Consider the following 24029-nt stretch of genomic DNA (forward strand, 5'->3'; position numbering starts at 1 on the left):
ATATTTATAGCTTTAGGAAACAGTTTACCTCTATTAAATGTCCTGTTAATGGCCTCCACAAGATCTCAATTCTGTGCATATTCACTAACCCAGTTTCCAGCAACTTAGCGACAGCAAAGAGAGATGGTTCCTAATAGAAAAAAGTGCAAGAATTATATAAAACATGTAAAAAAAGCAGAGTTATGAGAAGTTAGCTAAGGAGACTCCCTACTTACATATTTCATTCTCTTTTGAAAACTGAATAAAATCTCTCTTAAGGGACATCTACCACCAGGATGAAGTATTGTAAACCAAGCACACTGACATACAAGGACCTTGTTCTTATAAAAATAAAGGTTTTAAAAAGTATGCAAATGAACCTTAGGGGCTCCAGGCTCAATAGATATCAATGGTGACTGGAGCCCCTCAGGCTCATTTGCAAAATTTGTTAAATCCTTTATTTCTTAAAAACAAGGGCATAAGAAGCTAAAAGATGAGCAGATCTGACCAGAGGGGGCACACATCAATATGTCAGTGGGCTTGGTTTACATTCCTTCATCCTGGTGGTAGATGTCCTTTAATGAAAACCTGAAAATGTGCATCTTTCAGTGCAGTAAAACCAAAAACCTTCTATAATACTCAGGGTTTTAGAAAACAGACTATTGTGTATAGCCATCTTCAGGGAAATATGATGCACAGCCTCTCAGTGTGCGGGCGTTATCAAACAATGTGGAAAAGAATGACTAGAAGTTGGAAACTGGGGTTATCCAAGTAACCAAGTATCCAAGGTTCACTCAACAGAAAACAAGAAAAAGTTACAAATTTCATCTCTTTCCATGCAGATTATTTTAGTCTGTAAATTGTCACCAAGAAAGTGCCACAAGCTTTCAGCACCAAAGATGATGTAAACTGGTCTTAAACCAAAAGAAAACTTTGATCTCAATACTAAAGTGACAGAATATCGCAACAGACTCCAGCTCTAAACACAAGTAGTACTGTAATCCCATCAAGACAAGATCTCATGGTGCCAAATATTGTCTCAAGCGATCATAAGAGAATGTGACAACTTTACAGATCAATGATTTCTAGCCGAGCTGATATGACTTACAGGTTTCAAAAGGAGCAGAAACTACTGGAAGCAAATACCCCATTCATGACCTCCTAATTTCCTTAAAACTGTAGAAGAGCATATAATCCTCCCTATATGCTAAACCTCAGGTAACAGGTGAGAGCAGAATGCACCGTAACAAAGCTCTTTATGACAGATGTGGAAGATTTTCCACAATGTAACTTTGTGTTGTTCATTATTTCTAGTACAAAGTGTTAAGTGTTTAAAAGAAATCTACCACCAGGATGAAGGATTGTAAACCAAGCACACGGACATGTTGGTGTGTGTCCTGTCTGACAGGATCCACTATTCTCTTTTTACACAAAAAACTCATTAAGATTATGCAAATTTGCATACTTTAAAGGCTTTTTTTGTAAAAACAAGAGCATACAGAAGCTAAAAAAAGGGCAGAACCTGCCACAGGGGATGCACAAATTTGCATAATCTTAATGAGTTTTTTGTGTAAAAAGAGAATAGTGGATCCTGTCAGACAGGACACACACCAACATGTCAGTGTTCTTGGTTTACAATCCTTCATCCTGGTGTTAGATTTCCTTTAATACCTTTTGTCCATTCATTTCATATGGGATCACCCCATTACTTGTCATATTATACACCTTGTTGTTATGCTGTATAGTATCATGCATGTTGCCTAACACAGACGGTCACTCTCTTCCTCCATTACATACTACTACACTTTTCACTCTTTCAGCTCTCACATCTTCCATTTAAACCTACTGCAAATGTTTACAGCACAGAAGTGTCTTACCTTGCTGTTTCCATATGCCATATCCATAGCCTCCAGAGATAACGAGCAAAGTGCATTAATGAGATGGTGCAGAGATACATCATCCAGGTATCTGAAAAGAAAATGAAGTCTTCATTGTCTATTGTTCTACAAAAATAACATGCACAAGCTTCACTGTCTCACAGAACTTTCTCATTACCAGGAAACATAGTGCAAAGTCATGTATTTTAATTTTAATAAATCTCTTAATACAGTGACTACAATATTTTAAAAAACTATTTTAAAACAATAAATCCAATAAATGAATACAAATGGTGTCAAACTTGAATGTAAACATTTCCTGAGCATCCATCAATTCATTTCAGAAGTTCCCACTATCAGAAAATATACGCTAGAAATAAAAGTCGACCCAAATTAAGAAACTGTATAAACAATACTGCTTAACACCTTCACTGCCAAAGACATAGGTACTGCTATTGGCGATTAACAAGCTAACTCTACATGTACAATCGGAGGGAAGATTATCCATCGCACCCCCAACTCCTCAACATTGAACACAGACATAAATGATAAGTACTTCTGAAACTATAGTTTCACCTGCCCTATAACATGCTGCCTCTGATCAGGCTGCATGTGACTTGTTCCTTTAAATTAGAAGATAGTCTTCTTCTATAAAAGGTTTAAGTCCTCATCTAAAACACCCACAATACCCATACCTATATCACAAATCCTACCTATACACCTCTTAAACATAACATAATCTGTTGGCAACAACTCTTTCATTAAACGTGCATGTACACATTGGACACTGGGACATTTTTGGCAGGGTCTTATCTTTCTAAAAAGCCAAAGGCACAAACTTTATCTTTCACATCAACTGTGTGGGAAGAGTTGGGGCCCTCATACAAACTAGATTGTCAGACGGTCCCATCCAATGTGTAGGGTTTACATCTCCCTTCCTTTACCCAACTCTACTCAGGCCTCTTGATATTTGTGGGTTTCTTCCATCTAAGCCTCTATTTAGATCATACATTTATCCTCGGATATGCATCTCATGCCAAGCCTTATGTTTTAAAACAAAAGGGCACATAGGCATCAGTGATGGGCAGAGTCCCAACTTCTACATTTATATTGGTAGAAAATGATTTTTGGTGATTTTTTTTTGTTTTGTTTTGATTGTGGTAAAAATGTGGAAAATATCTTATAACATCAAAAGAGGTTAAAACATCATCATCCTTTTGGTTTGTCAATTATTAATTTCTTACTGCGAACTTTCAAACAGTCGTGAAAGGATTGTGGAGATAACAGGCAAGTCTGTCATTACTGCAGTGGTCAGAACCTAAAAAAAAAAATAATAATATTCTGATTAAATCAAGAAATGCAACTTACATTAATATTATAATGGGACATTCTTAATGGAAAGAAGGGGCTTACTGTGCTAGGACCCTCAACTGCTCTCCCAGGTTTTAGTGCACCACCACTGCTGGGTTTCAAGCCAAGAATCCACACCAAGTGCTAAAGAATAAGGACACAAACTTACTGCACAGTTACTTTGCAAATGGGTAAACTATAGTAAACACAGCCATCTATATAAATCAAATGTTGTACACATAAAGTGGTTCTTGTAATATAAAACATACCTGTAGAGTTGCCAGCACAAGTTGCCAAGAGGTTCCCAGATACCCACCATGACAATGTGCCAAATTAAGTAGTGTTCTCATACACTGTATATTCTTAGCTGTGAGCTGCAAATAAATAAATAAATACAAGTATGTAACTAAGTAATTTCTTTGATCATAAAGAAAAGCTCCAAATAAAACATATTTCGTATACGTACCATAACAGTTCCTTGTGGCTGCAGAGCAAGAGGTTGTCCAACAGCTACTACTTGCTGGTGAGAGTCACTTGATGGGCTGATCATCTGAACGCTTTGCCCCTGGATGGAATATGCTGCAAAAATGAAAAGCCTATTTAAAAAATTGAATGCCTGTAAATAATGCTATATTTAAAATTGTAGTACCGAAGTTCGTTCCCATTTATTCTAATGGCTTGGAGTTGCAAAAAAAAGGCACAATCTATGTATATCTAGTAAGTTTTAATAATTCTGAACACTCCCTTTAAAAGAATATGGTTCTTAAAACTACAAGGCGGCAATACTTCCTTTTTAGTTGTCCGTTGTATGTATGTATATATGTAAATTCAGTGGGATACATCTTTTGGCTCTACCCCAGCCCCATGAGGTAACTGTTCATATTTCAACATCGTTTAGGGAACACCAACTACTTTTAGGCCATGGATAGATCCAGGAAGCAAAAAAGCGAAGTCTAGTATACTTTTTCATCCTGCTTTTCAAGATAGATGAAGCGTATACTGATGATACAGGGGCCAAAAGAAGACCAGCAAGTGCCAGTATGTGTCTATGAACATATTCAGCGTGCACACAGGGAGCTTTCCTGGACTATACACCAAACATGTTCACAAAAAGATGTATTATCATAGCCTAAATATGTCTACATTTTACAATTAACAAGGTATCCTACCTACTTCATGCATATTACAAAATGTAACATTTTCAGGCTAGAATTATTAACCACCTACAATAACTATCACTGCTGATGTTTTTTTAATATTGTCCAGAAGTAAAAGTTCTTACACTTGCTGCACAGTGAGGCAGATGTACTATTCAATACAGTAAGAGCATAGTGCGGTGGTAAGGAGCCTTTACAAATGGCGGTAATGAAGGCATCTCTTGAAGTGACAAGTCCTAGTTTTCCGCAAAGAGCTGCCATGGTCATTTCAGCCTTCAATATGTTTTCCGTGGCAGATTCGTCAGTGCTTGAAATGAAACGACATATGGAGGAGTTATTAGCTTTTAAAGCAAAGTCATCTTAATATCAATATGTTCTATGCAAGTGCAACATGTTACATCTACAGGTAAATAAACAGAGTAGTCAAAATATATATATAAAACAAAACAACAACAAAAAAAAGTATTCCTGGATCACTGCTCATAAGGCTTGAGATTGGCAGGATGGCGTGTACAACATACATGCTCACACAGCAAGGTGGTGGTGGGAAACCCCCTAAACACTAAGTTTTATGTCAGAGGTTACCTCAGTATAAGAAATACAAACAAGGATTTCTTCTTACCTTGCATCCAGAAGTAAGGAGAGGGCTGCGAGAAGTCCACACCAACAGGCATTGATCATTTCTTCCCACACAGTTCTACCCACTAAAAAGAAGAAACACAATTATTAGTGTTCACTTCATTCTTTGTGATCATTACCATTAAAGGGGTATTCTTAACTTAAATATACTTAGGACAACAAAATAACACACTCTCTATTTCATTCTAATTCTAATGCATTTCACAGATATAATTCCAACCCGTCTCTATCAGTCCTGGTGTTAACAACTTTGGTTGCCCTTGGATATGACCGTGAATCTTCAAACTATGGACGGAATCTTCTCATGAATAGTTTTTCTTTTCTGTACACTCCAGTGCTCTCTGCCTCCTGACCCTACCCACCCCCGCATTACAAGACCACATCAGACACAGGCACTTCCTGCCGGCAAGCAGTAGTGTTCACAGACTTACTCTACTAGCTACAGACAAGATACGCAGAGCTATGTTTTATTGAAAAGGGCAGGAAGCAGAGCTCAGAGTGTCATTGTGTTTTATATCCATCTCATGACTCTGATCTCTCATTATCTAGTGCCAGATACTAGTGGAATGTTCATAAGCTAAATGAAAGTGTAGATAAACCCTGTACCCTGATAATCTAAGCACACAGCATATCATAGCACAGAGGAACCATGAAGTGTCTGCTTAGAGAGTCCCCACCCACACAATGACCATCATAATTAAAGGAGCTAAAACAGAGCAAAATTGTAAAGTAAGGGGGTTCAAAATGATCTTTAAAACATCACTAGGGGATTCAAATGGAAGAACTTTCTTTCATGGGCAAACTCCTTTAATAATCAACATAGTAAGCCACACAGTAGAATGTTTGATTACCTGGTTCCTCCTCAGGAGGATCTGACACTGCTCTGACATCTTTCTGTTCATTACTTTGTAATGGAGGCTCTTCCGCTGATATTTGGGAATCTGTTTCAGCCTGGCCAATCTCTCCTTCAATCATGGTAGTGATGCCTCGCACCAGATCCAACAAGCAATGAAACGCAACAGACATGGCATAGCCCTCAGGGATAGTAGGGGGTTCCACTTTGTCCAGCATTTCAAGACTGCAACAGAAGTCATATGACATATCAAAACCACTGAGCACAATATATTATTGGTGAATTATATAGAAAGAATCATATTTTATATGTATCATGCAAGCAACATTGGCCTAAGCTTACACTGCTTCTCCTATCTGACCACAGGAATAAGCAGCCAAGTGTGGCATTACCATTAGCTCCACTACATGCCATTGACTTTCTTCCAGCAGCTCATATTATTTTTGCAGATCTGCATGGTACCCAAAGTTTTGTTTCAATTGGGAACTTCCTTTCCTAAAAGTATCCACAACTCCCTAAAGCCTCCATAGCCTCGGCTCTTAAATCCCTCCACTACATCATAACATGGGTGCCCCCTTTGCATTCTCCACTTCCCTCAGTCTTAGTGGGGGACCTTCATCATTGCCCTTCCCTCATTATTATATATGACATCTGTGTCATATGTCAGCTAGCAGTGTGGAATTGCCAAAACTTTGTGGAGGGATGGGATGACCCCTCAAGATCCAGGATCATGTACTGAAGTGGCTGCGTGACCGGGCAGGGATTTAAATCATGTAGAATTGCAGAGGCAATAAATTACCATGATTTCTATTATTAGGGGTGCCAGTATAATACACAGATTCTACACTAACAGATTTAAAGGAAATCTACGAATCTTACCAAAGTAGATCCCATGGTAGATTCCTCATGAGTGCATCATGGCTGCCTACCTGCATGTCAATGTCGCTTATGAAATGCGACGGCACTGCCATGAAGCCACAGTGAAGCCGGCAGGGGACCATGGAGTTTCTGTGCATTCGCGGAACTCCGCAGAAGCCGGCGGTGCCAGGAGCCACTGCACCTGCGCTGACCATGCCAACACATTCACAAGCAGCATGGACACTCAGGGGGGGCTACTTAAGGGCATAGAATAGCCTTAGCCCCCAAAGCTCACAGGAGGTACCTCCGCACCCGAATACCCTCTGAAGGTAATTTGCTAATTAATAAAGTATCATTTTTTTTTTACTACAAAGGCTGCAGAATACTGGGGAATATAAAACAGTTTAGGAGCGGTAAAGCTATGAGGAACCTACTACGGAATCTACATCAGTAAGTAGATTGCTTTTCAAGAAGCGTGCTACTCATACTAAACCTTAACAGGATAATTGTAAGACCCTAATACTATTAGCCATATTATACTTACCCTGCTAACGTTTCTATGTAATTGCGGGGGGGTTATGCGCCACATGACCCCCAGGCAGCTGGATTTGGGACTTCTTGTGACATCCCATGCTGGATTGGCTTCTGGCAGATGTAGGCGTGTAGCTGTACTCTCTGCACGCCCCCCTCTGCCACAGCCACTGGCACACCCCTTCAACCATTGAAATGTGACTGGCTATTATGGAGGGTGATAACACCTTTAAGTAAACGTATAATTTAACAGTACTTACTAGGTTGCTTTAGCACTGCCTTGAACAGAGATGGTCATGATGGGAATCCAGGTTCCTCGGTATTCAAAAGCAGGAAGCACGCTTGTAGTACCAGCTGCTGCTGCCATCCCAGCTGTACCTTGGTTTGTGGCTGGTGCACCGGTGCTGGATCCAGCTGTAAATAAGACTCATGTTTCACAAACTGTAAACATTTAACATTTACGTCCAACTCAGAACCATAAAACTGAGCTGGGAGAAGCAAAAAAAAAATGTCTCAGAGATAGAGACAAAGTGCAAGACGTTACCATTGGGTACGGATGGTGTAGATGTATTTCCAGCACTTGGAATAAGGAAGAGTGACTGAATAAAGGACCCCAGAGCATTGACAATGTCACGGAAAACTTTAGTGGAGTGTTGCTTCATGTCATAAGATTGGCAGAAAGACCTGTAAAATAGAAGAAATTCTGCTTAGTTAAAATTAATTTGCATTAAAGGACGGCACAGTGCTCAGTGTTATACTACAGTTTTGGACTCAGTGACCAGGGGCCTTTATGGTGTCAGTGACTGAAATCCAATGTAAATACACAGTGAACATACAAAATTAAAGGGAATCTACCACCAGAATGAAGGACTGTATGCAAATTAGCCTGAGGGCTTCAGGCTCCATAAGTGTTAGTGTTAATCTTTCATCCTGGTGGTAGAGGTCCTTTAATGCATATCCTGTTTAATCTGGGTTCTCTGGTGTCCACTCACGAGGAGATCCATTTCAAATTATTCCTCAATGGATACAGGGATAAAGGTTAGTAATGACAATCTGAGTGCAGAGCTGCATAATAGCTCATACTATATCAGTGATGGCGAACCTTTTAGAGACCGAGTGCCCAAACTACAACAAAGACCCACTTATTTATCGCAAAGTGCCAACACAGAAATTTAATTTGTGATTTATACTCCCTTCTCTGTCACAGTTTTCATTGATACCAGCGCCCAGAGGACACCAATAAAGCAGAAAATAGTCCCAGGTACAGCTGTCACTTTAAAATAGCTCTGTGCACAGCAAGTCCTGGGCTGTCTGGGACTGCAGGAAGATACCTGGAGTCTTCTCTGGTGATGACCTGAGTGCCCACAGAAAGGGCTCTGAGTGCCACCTCTGGCACCCGTGCCATAGGTTCGCCATCACTGTACTATATTAATAAATAAAATATTACTAATGACCAGGATTTCCAAGGCCACATTTAGGGAAGAATTTCTGCCATAAGTACAAGGGGTCCATGACATCAATACCCATTCAAGAGAATGGTAATTTTAATAAAGTTTACTTATGTAGAGCCACCATATTCCGCAGCGCATCAACTGGCTTATAAACAGACAATTAGACATTACACAGTACTCAAATCAGACCTAAGAACACCATTTAGAAAATATAGTGTAACTTAAAAAAAAATAATGACGTAATGACAAAATAAAAAAGAATGACAAGTACATAAAACCTGTTAAGAGTAAGGGACAACATACCTGAGCAGCTGAGGTTGCACACAGAGTCTATGTATAGACTCCACAGCCACAGCTCGTAGCCACTGTGGTTTATCAGCATCCAAAAATTTTACTAGCAGTGATAGAAAGATCTCACATTCTGTTACCTACAAGAGAAGTTAGATTCATTCACTTATTCCTACACAGCTCATATGTAATTGCCCTGATGTGTAGTAAACATTATGGGGCTTATTTACTAAAGGTCCCACGGCCACATTTTCGTCAGGTTTTCCGAATTTTGCTGAAAAACGTAACTTGCCTTATACTTGAGTATATAAAACAATTAATACTGTACTTACCATTCCGACCCCCCCATGCCCATTCCCCCCCCCCCCCCCCCGCAGGTTCTCTTCTCGATTCGGGTGCTCTGGCTCCTCTTCAGGTCCCGGTGGCGCACAAACAATGACGTAGGCAAGCGACTGGCACAATTGTGTGTGCCAGAAAAGCACAGGGTATTGAAGAGGAGCCAGAGCACCCAAACCAATTATTATATTGCAAAAGTATTGCACTTTTGGCTATGCACTAAGCACTTTATAAACGCCATGTATTCTGTAGCCTTATTCCTGTGCTCGCTGCCCGGCACCTACATGATTTTGCCTCTCTTGTTCATATATTCTATTTTTAAGTGTATTTAATAAATTTAGAATTTTTAGTACCATTTGCCCATTTTTCTTCATCTTTGTTAGTGTATATACTGGGGGGGGGGGGGGGACTGGTCAGATTTATACTGTCTGTAGGCTGTGACCAATGTATTTCCCGCCCTAGGCTTATATTCGTGTCAATAGGTTTCCCCATTTTTGTGTGTTAAAATTAGGTACCTGGGTTTATACTCAGGCTGGCTTATACTCCAGTATATACTGTATATGAATATTGCTGCAGGTACCTATTATTAAATGTGAAATCTGATGACAGGTTCCCTTTAACAAAAACCTTTCTTAATGTAACAACAGAAAAATGTCTTACCAAAAGGCCATAAAATTGCTTAATAAGTACCGACACAACCCGAAGCAGTCTCATACAGATAGGGAAATAGGGTTTCTCTACAGGAGCAGGAGAAGAGTTACTACTGGAGCCTTGTCGAAATTTAATATTTGGCGAAAAGAGCTTGATCACAAGGGGACACACCCGTTCTTTCAATAGGAAACTAAATTCTTGATGCTGTGAACAAAAGATAAATCAAAAATTTATTTTTAGGAAAAAAAAAAACTGACTCGTCTATATATACACATCTTCAGAACCTTTTATACAAACAATGGGGAGATTTATCAGAAGTGTCTGAGAGCAAAAATGTTCTAGGTGCTCAATCAGTGCTCAGCTTTCATTTTTCTGGCTGTTGTTGGAAAATGAAAGCCAATTTCTGATTGGTTGTCCTGAGCAACTAGAACAGTTTTGCTCTCAGACACATGTGATACACCTCCCCCATTATTTCTATTCTTGTGCAGAATGCAGACCCATTGTAATCAATGGAGATGTCTATACATTTTTCTCAATGACTATAAGACACCACATTATTTCTTTAGTGTCTACACAGAATGATGGAGTCTGCCTTCCTATATGACAGTTACTTACCTGCAGGAATACTTGTGGAAAGTCATTGAGGACCGATTCTAGTAGTTCCAAACCAAATGTCCTTGTCATTTCTGTCATTCCAACCAACCAATAGGGAGCATCAGCATTAACCAGCTGACATAGATCCTAATAAGGGAACCAAGTAAATGAAATATTCTTAAAATGTAAAAGAAACCAAAATTGCTAAGATGACATCTACATAAATAACAGCCAATTCTTTCTTATCATTTCATACCTGAAACAGCATGTAGGCATCTTTAGCGCACGGCTTCAAAGTGCTGACAGATCTCCTGTTACTGTTACCAGTGACAGGCACTGGCTGCTCCACAACATCTGCACATAATAAAGTCATAGATTTTAATCTTTAAAGAAATCTGAAAAACATGCGAGTTTTACGGGAACAGTCCCATGTTTTCCTAAAATTAACAGACAGGGTAACATCTGGATGCCATTATAGGATAACCATTAAATATATCCCTTGACATATAAGCATGTAGATGGTCTTACACTGGCAACCATTAAAGATCAATGAATGGATAATTAACCTTCACATGTCCAACTGTAATGACATTTACGGGTTTACTCAAGTACTGTGCCAGAGGCATGTTTAAAGGAAACCTACCACTTGAAGTGGCAGGTTTCTGATGGAAATACCGGGCACCAGCTCAGGGTGAACTGGTGCCGGAGCTTATTTTAGTTAGTGTTTTAAACCGCGGTATTGCGGTTTAAAACACTTTTTAAACGTTATAGCCGGCGCAGGCAGGTACGCGCTCGGCGCTTACCATGCGCGCGGCTCTCATTCACTTCCTATGTAGCCGCGCGCACGGTAAGCGCCGAGCGCGTACCTGCCTGCGCCGGCTATAAAGTTTAAAAAGTGTTTTAAACCGCGATACCGCGGTTTAAAACACTAACTAAAATAAGCTCCGGCACTAGCTCACCCTGAGCTGGTGCCCGGTATTCCCATCAGAAACCTGCCACTACAAGTGGTAGGTTTCCTTTAACTCTACACTTCCTGCCGTTTTCTATTTGTTCATTTATGGCAGTGGCCCTACCGTAGCAGAAGAAGAGCGAAGAGAGAAAAATACAGATTTATTCTCTTATGGGACCATTGCAGAAACCTTTTCACCATAACTTTACTCATTACAGTCTGTATTCATGTTACATGTACAAAGACCATGACACATGCACCAATAATAAAGCTACCGGACAACATAGTATAAAATTATAAACATAATGAAAAGAAGAATACAATTCTCAAAATCAAGAACCGATTCATCCGGCTCAGTCCATCTCACCTTTGTGCCTTTCATCTTCTGCCACCATCCTCTCAAACACCACGGTGACTACTTGTCGCACGGTTGCTGCGGCCGTGTTATTTGTGATGTTGTCTTTAGTAAAGTGCAGTCTAAAGCAAAGAACGATTGCCTGCAAAATATATTACAAGTTTCAAAAGTACTTAAATGCTCTGATATAACAGTTACAGAACTTTCCGATTGAGTTACCAAAGCTCCTGAGGTACATGGAAGTCTGATGTCCCCAGCCCTGTCTACACGAGCGCCCGTCAGCCTCACAGTTACACTGCTGCTGGCCCACTCTTATAGGACTCTACCTAATTTATACATGGAGCAAGGCTGCTAGTAAAGAGGACTGGTCTTCTCCCCTATTTTGGAAAATAATAATATTCTTTCTGTAATAATTATATGCTTTCTTAAAATTCTAAAGGTGCATTCCCGACATGTTTTTAGCACTGCACTGTACAGTACAGCGGAAGGCTGGAACATATCCAACTGTATGCACATACAGGGGGATTTGTTGTGCTGGTCCTCCCCTCCACCCTGAAAATGTTAAAGGTGTTATCCATCTGACATAGCTCTCCTTATATGGGCAGTGACATCACTGCGGACCTCCCAAAGGGTACACTACCGAGTACTGTGTCATTCATCCCTGATAGTTATTATGGCCTTTGCTGAACTTAAACATCATTGATCAGGAGGGAGCAGTATGGAAAGCTGTTGCCAGCTACATGCTATAATGTATAGGAGTACTTCAGGAGTGCTCTCAGGTAAATTCCTGTATATATAGAATAGAACCATTCGTACAGAACTATTACCTTTGATAAGGCGTCATCATGAACCACTGTGTTAGTTGTAAGAAGCACCAAAACGGTCTGTAGCAGCTTCAGTTCCTCTAGTCCGTTCTCCATCAGTTGCCACAACATATTGATTATATTACCAGCTGCAGACTATGGGGAGAAAGAAAGCAAATCATAACCCTGGCAATGCAAAGTATGGCACCCATTTCATAACTAAAAATGCTCCCTTAATTAGATGGGTACACGATCTATGCTCAATACTGGTACCTATTAAAAAATTGGATCTCATCTAACTCTAATATTATAAAACCCTTATATATAAGTGCTTGTTAATCACATGCTTTTTTTGCACTGAGCCTGTGCGGTGGCAGAACTTATGTGTTATCAGTAGTGGATTATAATACAGGCGGTTTGGGCGGTAACCCGGGGCTCATGGCCACCCAGACCACCCACCAAATTTAGACTGAGAAGGACCTTCACCTATGAAATCCTCGCACATCTGTTCCTGCTCTCAATGCAAGATCTATTTCAGAGTGAAAGCAGGCACAATGGACACAACCACCATTCCCCACAAAGCTTGGTTCTGTACCATATGTAGGAACTGAATTCCGGGCTTGTAGGAGCTATAATATTCATACAGCCCAAGGCCCATGGCAGTCTCAATTCACCCCTGTGTGTTATCTACAAGGCCACCATCATGGGGGGTCTAGTAGGACTGTGTTCAAGGGCTCCCCTGTTTTCCAGTCAAAAGGGGGCCCCAAGGGGCTTTATAACCTCCCCCATTCCCTATATGAGAAAAAAAAACTATACTCACCTTTCAGCTTCTTCTTCCTGGCCCCGTCTTACCCTCTTCTGGGCTAGGCGCATCACTATGACACGGTGGTGTCGCGGCCGAGTGACATCATAGTGTATGCGCCATGCGGGCCCTTACACTATGAAGTCATAGTGATGAGACGGGGCCGGGGTGTAGAACCCGAATAGCTGCTATGTTCATTAAATCAATGGGTGGGGATGGCTGGAGGGACCTATCTAAAGACTGAGGGGACATATGCTGGGGCTATCTATATACTGAGTGGGCATGTACAGAGTCTAACTTCACTAGCGGCACTGGTTATCTATATTAGGGTTAAGAACAGTTTGCTTAACTTATCATGTAACCATCTTGCATACAAATGATCCATAGTGATACGTAGCTGGATACCAAAAACCCATATTTACTACTTAGGTACTATATTAGGTATTGCTACATTGATTTTATTAAATCAATGTGAGCAGAATTGTGACTGCAACTCTGGATAAGTACTCACTATAAAAATACAGGGCCTCTGGATCATTATAAAATAATTGCATGGATATTATTACACAATTTCCTTATCACAATGCACTTTGATCAGTCATAATAATTCACAGGCTTATAAATATCAGTATAGTGGATGTGTATGTACTCTGGTAATTCAGCTCTATATATTGGCTGTTGAGTAAAGTTATTGAGCGTAATGCAAAATCAATAACGCCGTTTACTCTGAACTTTGCAGGAAAGCTTTTTCTACACTGGGTCCTATGTATTTGTTATATGTCCATATCTTAAAACACTCAAAGACCCCCACCTAATGGAAGATAGAAAGGCCTCCATTTAGGTGGCATACCTTAGGTTTCCACATACATGCCTTTTTATCTATTTATTTTTAGATTTTTTTTTTTACATGAGACCTCTGGAGGATGTATGCTTTTTGGGGACATCCCTTTTACATATGTTTAAGAAGTGACATACAGTAATAATAATAATATAGCTACATAGGTTGCATTTGCACATACCATGTGCCGATAGCATGTGTATAGACGTCACAATGGTGTCCCACTTCAAATGCCTAGATCTTCTGAACCATGGCACCTGGAAATAGAGCTCTGGTGTAATTTTAAAGGGCTGTATTTCTAGGTGGCAGTCAAAAATGCAATATTTATGCACAGCATCCAATCCAGACAGTAACTTTAACAGTGAATATATCCAGTGCTGAAGTGACATTTAATGGTAGATTCTCCTCTTTCATATAACACCAGAAGTGCGTTTCTCGGTGCCATGGCACAGAAGTTATAGCTGTTTGAAATGTGTCCTTTCATGTCAGCTGAAGGTGGAATGGAGAAAGAGCTCCAGAGATACAGAGCTGAGAGTCTGCAGAAGTACATGCCCTCTCTGCATCTGTAGCCGAACATGCGAAAAAGTGATGGATTTATGTATATTTTTAATATATTTTGTAAAATGTTTATTTAATTCTACTGCTTATTAAAAAAAAAAAAAAACCTTGAATGGGAAAAATTACAAAAAAAAAGCAAAGGGTTAATGTACGCAAGAGATAACACTGAAAGGAGATGAAAGGTCTCCCCCAATTGTCTGTTCCCATACCTCCGACACCACTTCATGTGACATGAGCCTTTGGATGGCAGCTAGACAGAGCTGGGTTATCTTCGGCTCCTTTGTTCCACAACCCATAAGGAAAGGCTGGACCACTTCTGAACTGTTCTCTTTCAATGCTTCAAAAATGTAACAACAAATAAAACAACATTGAAATTGGTTTCAGATGATAAAAGTAGTAACAACAATGGGGGTACTTTCCAGCGCTCGGTACGCCAGATTTACTTGGATACAAGGAAGAGAAAACCTCAGGGTTGATGTGATTGCAGCTTCTCTGCAGATAAAGTAAGATGCTGGTGCCCGTTGATTTTATTTTTACTGTCACTTTACATGGGAACATGAACATTTCTTATACTCTGTAGCCTGATGTCTTCAAGCAGCAGGACACAGAGAACATCACCGACAACCACAATCTGCATTGTAGTTTAACAAATGTACAAATAGAAAGGCAAAATGCAATGTAAGTGCCATGTGTGCCCGGATCCTGAACCAAAAATAATAACTTGTGCACCCCTGAACTCATTTTATATGCAAAATTACCCTATATAATTGAGTATAAGCCGAGTTTTTCAGCACAGAAAATGTTGTGAAAAACCCCACCTCTGCTTATACTTGAGTCAATAAATAAAACAAACACTGTACTCACCTTTCCGCTGCAGGCTATATAATGAGGCTAAATGTCTTTATAGTGAGGGCAGGGGCTGCTGGCTATATACTAGGGGGCTGCTGCATGCATTTCCCACCCTAGGCTTATAGGGTTTTTCCAGTTTTTTTTAGTTAAAATTATGTACCTCACCTTATACTGGAGTGTATACACTGTAGGTAAAAAGTATGAATTACTATTTATTTTTAAGTCAATAAAAATATAATCAACCACAAGGAATTTCATAGTTTCATAGTTTATACGGTTGAAAAAAGACACTTGTCCATCAAGTTCAACCAAGGAAGGGAAGGGATTGCATGAGGAAGGGATTTAGGGGAAACAATTCTATATAACATAACCATTAATGTTATTTAGGTGTAAAAAGGCATCTAGACCCTTCTTGAAGCTCTCTGCCGTCCCTGCTGTGACCAGCGCCTGAGGCAGGCTATTCCACAGATTGACCGCTCTCATAGTAAAAAAGCCCTGTCGCCTCCGGTGATTAAACCTTGTTTTCTCCTGATGGAGACAGTGCCCCCTCGTCTTTTGATTTGATTTAATCTGAAATAACTTACCACCATATTTTTTGTTTGGCCCATTCATATATTTATATAAATTAATCATTCCCCCCCCCGTAGTCATCACTTTTCCGGACTAAATAAATCTAGTTGTTTTAATCTTTCCTCATAACTAAGACCCTCCATACCCCTTATCAGTTTTGTGGCTCTACCTTGAACCCTCTCCAGCTCCAGGGCATCCTTTTTATGGACCGGTGCCCAGAACTGGACAGCATATTCCCGGTGAGGTCGAACAAAGGCCTTGTACAGTGGTAATATTACATCCCTATCACGAGAGTCCATACCACTTTTGATACATGACAAGATCCTGCTAGCTTTAGAGGCAGCTGCTTGACATTGCATACCGTCATTCAATTTATGATCTACTAGTACCCCCAGGTCCTTCTCAACAAGGGACTCTCCCACATTTACTCTCCCAAGGAAATATTTTGCCTTTGGATTATTGGCCCCCAGGTGCATAACTTTACATTTATCTACATTAAACCTCATTTGCCAAGTGGATGACCAAAGATTCAGTTTGGCCAAGTCACCCTGCAACCTATGAACATCCCCCATAGCCCGTATTACACTACACAGTTTGGAGTCATCTGCAAAAATAGACACAGTGCTATTAATTCCTACCTCTATATCATTAATAAATATATTAAATAGTAGTGGGCCAAGCACAGAACCCTGGGGTACACCACTCATAACTGGTGACCATTCCGAGTAGGAATCATTGACCACAACTCTCTGGATACGATCCTTCAGCCAGTTTTCAATCCAATTGCAAATGCCAAACCAATAGCCCTAATTTTACCCATCAGGCGTCTATGTGGGACAGTGTCAAATGCCTTTGCAAAGTCCAAGAACACAATATCCACAGCTGCTCCTCCATCCAGGCATCTGCTCACATCTTCATAGAAGCAGATCAGGTTAGTTTGACAACTTCTATTCTTAGTAAACCCATGCTGACTGTCACTTATTATACTATTTCATGTCACATACTCCAGCATATAGTCTTTTACTAACCCTTCCAGTAGTTTCCCCACAATGGAAGTTAAGCTTGCAGGCCTGTAATTGCCTGGCGAAGTTCTAGGGCCCTTTTTATATATTGGCACATTTGCCTTGCGCCAGTCACTTGGCACCACACCAGACATTACAGAATCCCTGAAGATTTTAGACAGCGGTACAGCAATAACAGAACTGAGTTCTTTAAGAACTCTGGGGTGTAACCCATCTGGTCCAGGAACCTTGTACACATTGATTTTATTGAGCTTAGATTGGCTGAATGTAGACATGATCCAATCTAGTATATTACAGGATGCATGGCACCACCCACGTCAGAAGTTCTTTCTTCTATCTTCTATCGCTAAAAAACCTATTAAGTATCTCCGCCTTCTCTTGATCTCCAGTCACCGATGCTCCATTTTCAGAATAAAGGGGTCCAACCTGTTCTGACCCATTTTTTTTTTTTTTGCATTGGTATACTTAAAAAATTTTGATAATACAAATACAAATTTTGATAATACAAATAGTAAGGGGCTAAATAGAGGTACACTCAAGTATTATTTAACCCAAAAAAAACCTCATTACCACTGAATAAGTAAAGTAGGGCGGCATGGTGGCTGAGTGAGTAGCACTTCTGCCTTGCAGCGCTGGGGTCCTGGGTTCGAATCAACATCTGCAAAGAGTTTGTATGTTCTCTCCGTGTTTGCGTGGGTTTCCTCCGGGTACTCCGGTTTCCTCCCACACTCCAACACAGAATTATTATTAACCAATCTTCATATGGTACACATAATTAATCTTTATTTATCACATGAGTCATACACAATGACCAGGAAAAATATTTAAAAACACCCCATTAAAAGAGATACACATAAAAAACCAACAGACAGTGTGATAATATCTGGACTGGGAGTTATCATATATCAAATCTGTAACAAGGCCCTGGTAACACATCATAAATATCACAGCAGAAATTACACATTTTAGGGGAACACAGAAGGTTAAATACACAAAGTCTGGTCTAATACTCCAAATCACCCCAAATTATTTTAAGCCAGCTATGACCACACTGTCTGAACTGTGGTGTTTTTATGTGTCTCTCTTTTAATGGGGTGTTTTTAAATACTTTTTCTGGTCATTGTTTATGACTGATGTGATTAATAAAGATTAATTATGTGTACCATATGAAGTACTTTACTTATTCAGTACTTTACTTATTCAGTGCTATTGAGGTTTTCATTGGTTAAATACTATTTATTTTTCTATGTATTATTTCCAAGTAAAATTAGCCTAAAAGTTAAAAGAATTCTGAAGCTATATTACAAAGATGTTAGAGCCAATGTTAATGAAAGGTGGAGCGGTGCCATCATGACAGTTACCTGGTAGTATGTCGGTGTTCCGTGCAGCTATGTTTTTTACCTTCACTATCCCGGATTCTGCAGCCTGGAAAACATAAGAGAGATAAAAATCTAAACTCGTGAATTAAATAAATTTAATGAGGATTTTACACGTATACATAAACCATATGGGGTTTGATCTCATGTAGAACACCAATCCTAGGAAAGGAGGTGGCCTTATTTGTATCGTCTGTGGAACGTGTTAGCCCCAATGGGTATGTAAGAGCACGCACCCACAGTGAACAAGGTCCAGACGGATCAAACAGACCACCAGTGGAGAGGACTTTTCCGTACCAAGATCATCTCCCATAGGGGGCACATTCATTAAACACCCATGAAACTAGCTCAGCCATTGCCGGGAGGAGACTGGGGTGACACTGACCACTGTGTCATGAATAAGAAACCTGGACTATGGACTGGAGCCAGATCATCATTAGCAAGAAACCTAGATTATCTTTGGACAGTTTTCATTGAATATTTTAGGTCACCCCTAGTAGTGATACAAGGGTCACTAACATCTCAGTGATATATGTGGAACATTCTGCAGTCAGGTTTGTTGTCTCGTGGCTTCCAATGACAATTAACAGGAAAATGCTTTTCTACTTGCCCAAACAAACAAGGGGTTTTCCGGAAATATCTGCCAGATCACAACACTCTTTTGGCCAGCCCAGTCACCAAATGTATCACCAATGACGCGGTAATTGGAATAGCTTGAGTGCTGGTCTAGGTAACCTACAAGTGTGATAGGTCTACATGCCCATCTGCAGGATACCATATGGAATGTATACACCTATCTAGTTTTCACATAACTACAAGATTGGCCAGAAGATGAAGGAGAGTCCCTTGGCAAAATGCATGTGGGGACAATCAATCTATCACACTTACTTAGGGATAGTAACAGGAGAGTCATAAAGCAATCGTGTTCAGAGAGGAGTAGCCGTCTGTTAGTATAGAACAATACCTCCACTGGTGGTTATACAATTCAATATAGGCAGCCTGTCCATGAAGGATAACATAATTCCACTCAGTGCAGCGTTATTATATCATTTTCTCCCCAACACAATAAATACCAATTATAGCACAGATACTGATTAAACTACTAAACAGTTTCCATGGAGTGGTGATATAATTTAATAGGCGTTTACACTCACAAGTGAGCTATATAATTTCAAAGGCAGTCTTTTCAAGTATTCAGCACATTCAACTGCCTAGCTCATTACTATCCCTCTTGAAGTTTAGTTTACTCTGGGTTACTTAGTTTACACTGTGCATGTATCGGAGATTTTGTAATTAGAAGGGGTGATATTTATAACAAAAGGGACCACCTCCCCTCCTCTCAGGGTTGGCTCCAGGTTTCAGTAGGCCCCCCAGGGGTGACAGAGCCTCAGTGGGCCCCTATGCAGTGAACTCGCGTGGCGGCATTAAAAATGCAGAAACTAAAACAGTCTCCCGTTGCCTAAAATATACCCTAGTTTATCAAACCAAACAGCCCCCACATGATTATTTTATATAAAGCCCCTCTCACCCCCATTGATTCCTTATGTGGGCCCTCCAGCAGTTCTGGACCCCAGCAATCGCCCGGGTATGCCCAGTGCTGGCGCGGGCCGTGCCCTGCCCCCTCTACCTTCTATCGCTCAATGAAACTAAGCAAATAACTAAGTGTAAATATTTTATTCAACACAATAGTTGCACAAATGTTGGAGAAATATGCTTTCTCTCCATCCGGTTTTAATATAGAACAATAAAAGTTGTATTTTATGTACATTCACACCTACACTTCTTTCCCCTCTCCTCAATTTAATACTCACGTTTTCCCATAGCTTCTGTCTGTTTCTGTACTTTTATCAAAAAGTGCATAGTATTTTGGCTTGGATTCAGTACACTATTTAAAGTCAGATAAACCTTTTCCCTTTCCATGCTGACAGGTTCCATTTAAAATTAGCAAGTCCTCCCGTCCAGTGTCTGCTCCTACTGGTACAGACCTGCTACATTACAACTTAGCAGATTGTCCCATTAGCCTTTCCCAATATTATATATACCGTATTTCCAGTGCGCCTTATATATGAACCATACTTACAGACAACATCTGCCTTGAACTGTGCACAGGTCTTCCACCTGCTGGTCATTCATCCTTATAAACAGGTGCGCCTTGTATATGAACCTAGACGTTTTAGCAGGCATTTATTGATGGTGCGCCTTATAGTCCGAAAAATACTGTATATAGCCATAGTGAGACTTGAACCCGGTATTATGCAATTGTTATGAATTCTGTCATTTTAATTCAATTCCATTGCGCCAAGTGGTTTTTACGTAGACGTTATTTACTTATTTGCAGAGCATCTATTTGCATGCACTGAGCATTGAGCAGATCGTATCAGAATCTCCACCGGTTTCCATTTACACAAGTTCCGGCATCTAGAAATTTTCCACTGTGCATGAGCATTCATTCTGAACAACAAAACTGGGAATTATACCATCAACCGACAGTCTTTTTTTTGTTGTTTAAATAAGCAGTTTTAGTCATAATGTAAATATCGATAACTTTTTATGTGTTTTTTTTGGTCACGCTATAAACTTTCTAAAATAAGGTGGGCAGGACTGAAGGAAGAAGGGACATAACTAAGATTAGAACCTGAAGTGGATTAAAGTGCAGGTCTATTTAATCTCCCAGCTGGTGTAGCTTTGTTTTTCAGAGGAACAGATGTACAATATATTCAGCATTTTATGCCAGAGCAGAAGTTGTAACGTCACATTCATCGTGTACGTGAAGGGTGAGCCGGTTCTTTGCTGACGAAACTGTAAGAATCATAGCACTGAACCAAGTGGCTTCTAAAAAGGTGGCATTTTTAGGTTCTTTTTTTTATTCTACGTTGCGCTTATAACTAATTCTGCTTTAAGTAAACCTGAGATCTGGGACTAAACCTTCATATATATGTCACTTTCCCATGTACAGTGGGTCTATAAATTCTACTGTGTGAATGGGGAACAGTTATACAAACACCAATGTAATTGTGTCCAGACCTTTATGGATCATGAGATTTGGGGTCAGGAATAACTTGATGATATGGGATAAGTTTTCTACATTTCATTTACACTGACAACTTACAAACAACGTAATTACACATGGATATAAGTGAGCATTTCCAAGTACAGTCACTCCCTGGGTTATAATCATGATAGGTTCCATAGGTTTGTTTTTAAGTCGAATTTGTATGCAAGTCGAAACTGTAAATTTTATCAATATAGATGCAGACAAAAAAATCTTTTGCCCCAGTGACATTTAGAGTATTTTTTTTTTTTTGCTGTAATTGGACCAAAGATTATCAATAAAGCTTTATTACAGACACCTTACAGCTGATCATTGCAGTCTGGGACTATAGTAAAGCATCCAGAGAGCTTCACCAGAGGTCACAGTGATCAAGAGATCCGTCTTTAAATAGGGTTCGTCTGTAAGTCGGCTTTCCTTAAGGAGGGAACCGCCTGTAAATGGAAAAGATTGTACAAAGCAACAAAATCATACAAAATCTGCTCATCTTCAGTATAGCTCAAAGATCTTTGTGATAAAGGAGTCATTTTCAGCAAGACCTATAGCTAGCTTTCCATGGTAACAGCTTTCAGCCTGGGAATTACCAGTTTTCTCATAGCTGTAGTAGAATTGGGATGCTTGTTCTTTCATCCAAACATACAAGAAAGATGTGAAAATTACTGACGAGAGCCTCTACAACTACACAAGCGCAGCGCCTTGTCTAATGTCTTATACAAACTGTTAGAATTAGGTAATATAAGCTCTGCTGACAGGTCTAAGAATATTGGGCAAACATTTCCATGAGGAATACCAATTTTTAACAACACGGGGATGGACTCTTCTACCGAAAGTTTTTTAGGTTGCAGTTTGAAGAACATTCACAGATTGGCATCAGCAACACCAGGACAGTGACGGAAGAGTTGTTCATAAGGTAAGTGTCAGAAGAAGGAGCAGAACTGAAGGAACCAGATAAACAATCCAAAAGACATGGAGGAACCTTATGAGCCACAGCCCATAGCTGACAGGCCATGGCAAAGACTAGGAGCCAGGCGGGGAGGAGGAAGTGTCGCTGACCAATGGAACTGGACCACAAATGCCACCCCAAAAAGTTGATAAATGGGAGTGCTATTCCAGATCCCTACCAATCGGATGCCGAAAACAAATCCTAAGGAAGGGTTATCAATAAATTAGTCCTGAAAAACCCTTTAAGCCAGGGAACACCAAGGCCGTACTTACATATGTCTAACCAGCAGTGATTCACATCGATTTATACTAATCCCACCCACATGCCACTTAAAATTCTGTGAAATGAAGTGAAATGATGCAATACACATTCAAAGGTAAACCCACAGCAGGAACACAGCATTTTCAGTCAGATTCAGTCCGGTTTGTCCCCGGGGTTCATCATTGAGGTTGACTATCATTTTCTGCAAACACTGACAGAGTAAAAGTCTAGTGCCTCTACTTATCTGCGGTTCTGCAAATACTTGTATTAGTACTTTTTTATGTCCTACACATCTCTACCTTTTTTGTATGAAATACATGAAGCTCAAGACTTCAGACTTCAGACACCTTTAGCTTAAGAAAACCAGAAGAACATCATTACAGGCCTGAGGTCAAATGTAACAATAAGAAGAAAACCTTACAATGGGAGTGAAACGAGACCCTGCGAATGTCAAACAGCTTTCAAAAGATTGTTCACCTGCCTTTCCTAGTATAATTCTCCCTGAGATTTGCTGCATCTTCTCTTCTCGGCATTTGTCTAAGGTCATATTACCATAATGAATGAGAGATCGCAAAAATCCAATATACATGGCATAGATCTTTTCTGTATGGCAGTGGATTTTTTTTTCATCCGCAGCTTATCCTTTTTCAGAAGCAGATACCATCCAGATTTTCATTTTAGGGGTTATCCGAGTGCAGCAATAAATTAAGGACAGACTGGGGAGGGCTTTAAAAAAAATAAAAAGAGTACTCACCTTCTCCTTTGCTCCCGATGTCCCGCGCACCTGTTTGTTTAAAGGGGCACGTAAGCTGCGCCCGGGGTACTTTCGGCGGGCAGAGATGGCCATCCACTCCGATCCGTCCCCATCTCTCAGCATTGTGGCCGCTGGGATACGGGGATGGATGGGAGTGAACACCCCAGAGCGCAGCTTCCATGCCCCGGTTTGTCAGACAAGTCGCAACTTGTCATGTTTCTGACATAAAAATCATAATACAGACAGTCCCCGGGTTACGTACAAGATAGGTTCTGCAGGTTTGTTCTTAAGTTGAATTTGTATGTACCGTAAGTTGGAACTTGATATTTTATCATT

The 24029-nt window shown here is 40.2% G+C and overlaps 1 protein-coding gene across 2 annotated transcripts in view; it reads right to left on the reverse strand.

Annotated features, from left to right (window-relative positions):
- Positions 1–24029, reverse strand: part of MON2 (MON2 homolog, regulator of endosome-to-Golgi trafficking) — a 75893-nt gene that overhangs the window by 47845 nt on the left and 4019 nt on the right. For both annotated transcript variants that reach the window (XM_072146488.1, XM_072146487.1), the window contains exons 2-20: positions 18672–18735; positions 15079–15206; positions 12696–12827; positions 11881–12010; positions 10821–10918; positions 10586–10711; positions 9980–10174; positions 8999–9123; positions 7789–7928; positions 7505–7658; positions 5854–6080; positions 4986–5067; positions 4489–4670; positions 3673–3785; positions 3476–3580; positions 3270–3350; positions 3101–3174; positions 1857–1947; positions 29–130 (exon numbers count right to left, since the gene is read on the reverse strand). In XM_072146488.1, coding sequence (XP_072002589.1) covers positions 29–130; positions 1857–1947; positions 3101–3174; positions 3270–3350; positions 3476–3580; positions 3673–3785; positions 4489–4670; positions 4986–5067; positions 5854–6080; positions 7505–7658; positions 7789–7928; positions 8999–9123; positions 9980–10174; positions 10586–10711; positions 10821–10918; positions 11881–12010; positions 12696–12827; positions 15079–15206; positions 18672–18735 — 2349 coding nt within the window. The remainder of the gene's footprint in view (positions 1–28; positions 131–1856; positions 1948–3100; positions 3175–3269; positions 3351–3475; positions 3581–3672; positions 3786–4488; positions 4671–4985; positions 5068–5853; positions 6081–7504; positions 7659–7788; positions 7929–8998; positions 9124–9979; positions 10175–10585; positions 10712–10820; positions 10919–11880; positions 12011–12695; positions 12828–15078; positions 15207–18671; positions 18736–24029) is intronic.

This window comes from Engystomops pustulosus, chromosome 4, assembly GCF_040894005.1.
Source record: "Engystomops pustulosus chromosome 4, aEngPut4.maternal, whole genome shotgun sequence".
NCBI lineage: Eukaryota > Metazoa > Chordata > Amphibia > Anura > Leptodactylidae > Engystomops > Engystomops pustulosus.